The following is a 4344-nucleotide window of genomic DNA, read 5'->3' as shown; positions in this document are numbered from 1 at the left end:
GGAGACTGGATAAAACTTGGGACGTGCACCAGAGGCCCCAATTCCGGACTGCACAAGAAGAGGATGAGCAATTGCAGAGGATTCAGGAGGAGGAAGTGTCTCGTGTTAAGGACAAAGTCATTCAACCACAGTTGGATGTAAGTGATCCTCATTTTGTGATATATAATGTAATGCCTTTTGTATCGGGTTAGAAAATGTCCAGTTCGGGGTGAGTAGACCCAGCAGTTAATGGTACCTTGTACCTTCTGTAGTCAAGCATGGGGATTGGCACACACCAACCCCGTGGGAGGTCATTTCAGGGTAAAAAAAGACACTCACCAAGATTGAGCATTGGTTTTGTTGGCCAGGGATGAGAGAAGAATCACATGATGGGGTGAGGCTTGCCCAGAGTGTCAAAGGGTTCAAGAAAGGCGGCCACCACGTGCATCACTGCAGACGATGTGTCTTATTGATAACCCTTTTGACAGAATCACATTAGATATAGTCGGACCCCTGATGAAGAGTAATGCTGGATATCAGTATATACTAGTCATAACTGATTATGCCACACTCTACCCAGATGCAATACCTTTAAGGTCACCAACAGCACCCCGAATTATGGAGGAATTACTAAAATGGATATCCAGGGTGGGGGTACCAAGAGAAATAATAATGGATCAGGGGACAAATTTTATGTCTGGCGTGACTAAAGCGAAGTGCCAAGTGCTAAAAATACGACCACTGTGTACATCTGTGTATCACCCCCAGACCGATGGTCTGGTAGAGCGCCTAAATGGCACAATTAAACGACTGTTGTGATGTTGCACACAGGAAAAACTCTAAAGATGGGCTTTGATTTTGATACCACTCCTTTTTGCTTTAAGAGACACACCATAGACATCTACAAAATCGTCCCCATTCAAGTTGATCTATGGTCATAAACCACAAGGCTTATTGCAAGAGAGCAGAGAGGAGTGGGAAAGCACTGGCCAACTGGAAGTCGACATACAGCGCATTGGCAAGAGATGGTAGACCAGCTTGAAAAAGTTAGGCAGTTGGCCCAGGAAAATCTAGCAGGGGCTCAAACAGAGGCAGAAATGGGAGTATAACAAAAAGGCTTGTGTACGCGACTTCCAGGTAGGGGACAAAGTTCTCATGCTACTCCCTACCATGACAGATAAGTTATTGACATGTTGGCAGGGCCCGTTCGAGATAGTCCGACAAGCCAATCCTGTTGACTACGAGGTGTACCATCCAGGGCACCAGAAGGAGCGACAAATTGACCACGTAAATTTGTTGAAAGGTTGGCGGGAACCTGAAGGGTGGATGCTGAGCCCTGAGGATCCAACAGAGGAATTAGGGCCGGAGATAGTAGACCAGCAAAAGTCAACAGCCCAAAGCAGTGAAATAACGCAAAGCTCAGAGTTTAATGAGCAGCAACACAAACATTTGAAAATGCTTATAGAAGAATTTAATGATGTGTTTAAGAAAAAGCCTGGGCAGGCCCAAGGGGTGAGACATGAGATCAACACTCTGAGGGGAACCATAGAGAGAGATGGAGACCCATTCCGCATCACTTACAGGAGACAGTACATTAGGAAATACTAAAGATGCTGTCACAAGAGATAATTGTACCACGCAGTCCATGGCAAAGCCCCATAGTAATAGAATGGAAAACTGACAGATCCCTTTGAATATGTATTGACTTTAGGAAAATCAGTGAAATCGCTCAATTTGATGCATTCCCTGTGCCGCACATGGAAGAACTACTGGAGAGAATAGGCCAAGCCCATTACATTTCAACAATTGATCTCTCAAAAGGGCACTGGTAAATACCTATGGCTAGGAGGGACCAACAGAAAATTGCCTTTGGTACGCCCTGGGGCCTATTTGAGTCTATAAGAATGCCGTTCGGTCTTCACGGAGTGGTGGTGACACTTCAGCAACTCATGGATCGCATTCTTGCTCCACATATGATGTATGTGCTTATATTGACAACATTGTCACATGCTCTCAATCCTGGGGGCAACATTTGCAACACATGAAACAGGTGCTGAAAGAACTCCGCCGGGTAGGGATGATGGTCAATCCTAAGAAGTGCTCGCTAAGGATGCAAGAAACTAACTACCTCAGTTTTAGGGTTGGACAGGGAGTCATATGTCCACTGGCCAGTAAGATAGAGATGATAGAAAAGTATTTACCACTGCAGCCCAAGAAGCAAATGAGATCCTTCCTGGGGCTGGCTAATTATTATAGGAGGTTTATTCCTCATTTTGCGGAAAAAGAAAAAAACTGCTGAGTCAGAGGGAGCCAAGACTGACTCCTACGTCAGCACGGGCACACTTTGTAACAGTGTGCCAGGGCCAATTCCCGGCTCAGAACTCTGCAGCAGCAGGGAAAAAAGCCCAGCAGGAAAGCAGCCAGGGGAACCAGAAGTGAGGTCCCCAACTGGCCCAGAAGTGCCAGATACTGAAAGTGGTCCCAGCACAGGGACATGGTGGCTACCCTAGGAAGGGGTTTCAGTGAAGAAACAAAACCAGAGAGAAAGTCAGAATTTACCAGAGGAGGCGCCACGGGAGACGGAGATCCACAGCACAGACTGGAACTACACAGAATCAGGGAGACTAGGTATTGGGAGACAACCAACCCACAGCGAGTATAAGACGACAGTGGAGAGCATGACACTGGGCAACATGACAGGCATCAACACACAAGACACATAAATAAGGCAAGGTGCAGCCACGATCAAACAAGTGAAATAACATCTCGGTTTGTCCACGGTAAATCTAGAACATCTAAGACACCAAAAGAGTACGTCATAATAATCCAGGTAGCTCAAGCAACAACATGTTAGGTTGGCATTAGGCAGGCTGTAGGGGAGGCGGAGCCCTGAGCCAGAAGGACGAACAGAATGACTGAGGAAGGCACCAGGGGGGGAATGGGACAATACATCTCCCCTTCAAAAACCTCCCCTTCAAAATTAATTTTCCAGCAAAGATGTGGCAGATGAGACCCCCCTGGGATACCGGCCAAGGTCCCCGTCTATTAACAAGCTTGTTCTTTCCTTAAGGCGACGGCGAAGCCAGAAAAAAAACACACACAGACTCAACACACAGACGGAAGACACGGAAAGTTACAAGCACCTTTAATGTGTGCTATATTTACTGTACACAATGAAAAGATAACACAGTCAACTCATGGTGCCTTAGTTAATATACCACTCCCTTGTTGACTAAACTGAAAAACTGCTCTAGGGCCTTCCCCATATTTACAGATAACAGGGTGAACAGTTGTGCAGTAACTTTATGGGGGGAAACAAAACCTCTCTACTAAAATGCTGATACTAAATTACTTTTATTTCTTCAATACTTACTGTTTTGCTTGTGTTGAAATTGAAACTGCAGGGACTTTGATACATGCAGAGAAATAGTTTACCTATAAAGTATACATCCTCTTCTGCAGTGTTATATCATAACTTCCTAGAATACACACTACAGAATGAATGATAAGCATAATAATGCTATCCCTGCTCCAATTGAACCAAGGAATCTAAGGGCGGGCATTATACCCAGCAGGACACAGATGCTAAACTTTAAAAAGGCTGACTTTAATAGGCTCAGGGGACTGGTTAGCAGGGTACTGGGAACCAAGAGCCTAGATGCTCTGGGGGTCTAGGATGGGTGGTCATTCCTCAAGGAAACCATCCTTTGGGCTCACAGTGAGACAATCTCATGGCAGAGGAAAGGGGGCAAAGGGGCCAGGAAGTCCCTTTGGCTAACCAGGATCATCCAGGATACCTTAAGGGCAAAAAAAGAAGCATACAAGAAGTGGAGGCAGGCGGTAGCTAGAAAGAAGGAGTACACTTCTTTGGTCCGCACCTGCAGGGAGTCAGTTAGAAAGGCCAAGGCAGCTCTAGCATTCAGGCTATTAAGGACTCAGGGATTAAGGACAATAAAAAGTCCTTCTTTAGGTATGCTGGGAACAAAAAGAGGGTGCAGGGTAGCATATGACTCCTACAGGACGGGCAGGGGGGCTTAGTGATGGATAGCAGGGACAAGGCAGAGCTCTTCAATTAGTTTTTTGCCTCCGTCTTCTTAAATAGGAACCTAGACGAACCCTCAATATGCATGACAGGCATCACCAAGGGGAACATGAGCCGACCAACAGTCAGTGCCAACATGGTAAAAAGACACTTGGAGGGATTGGATGTGTTCAAATCACCGGGACCAGAGGGACTCCACCCACGGGTATTGAAAGAATTAGCGAGCATTATAGCCGAACCACAGGCAAGGATATATGAGCACTCATGGTGCTCAGGTCAGGTCCTGGAGGATTGGAAGAGGGCCAATGTCGCCCCAATCTTTA

General features: G+C 46.2%; 1 protein-coding gene across 1 annotated transcript in view; it reads right to left on the bottom strand.

Moving 5' to 3' along the window:
- The window catches only part of ITGA2 (integrin subunit alpha 2), a 105127-nt gene extending 104132 nt beyond the window's left edge, over positions 1–995 (bottom strand). The window contains exon 1 of the mRNA XM_014527898.2: positions 989–995. Coding sequence (XP_014383384.1) covers positions 989–995 — 7 coding nt within the window. The remainder of the gene's footprint in view (positions 1–988) is intronic.
- Positions 996–4344: the final 3349 nt, after the last annotated feature.

The sequence above is a fragment of the Alligator sinensis genome, unplaced genomic scaffold (genome assembly GCF_000455745.1).
Source record: "Alligator sinensis unplaced genomic scaffold, ASM45574v1 scaffold573_1, whole genome shotgun sequence".
NCBI classification, from domain to species: domain Eukaryota; kingdom Metazoa; phylum Chordata; order Crocodylia; family Alligatoridae; genus Alligator; species Alligator sinensis.
The sequence above is the reverse complement of the archived record's forward strand: the minus strand, read 5'-3'. Positions and strand labels throughout refer to the sequence as shown.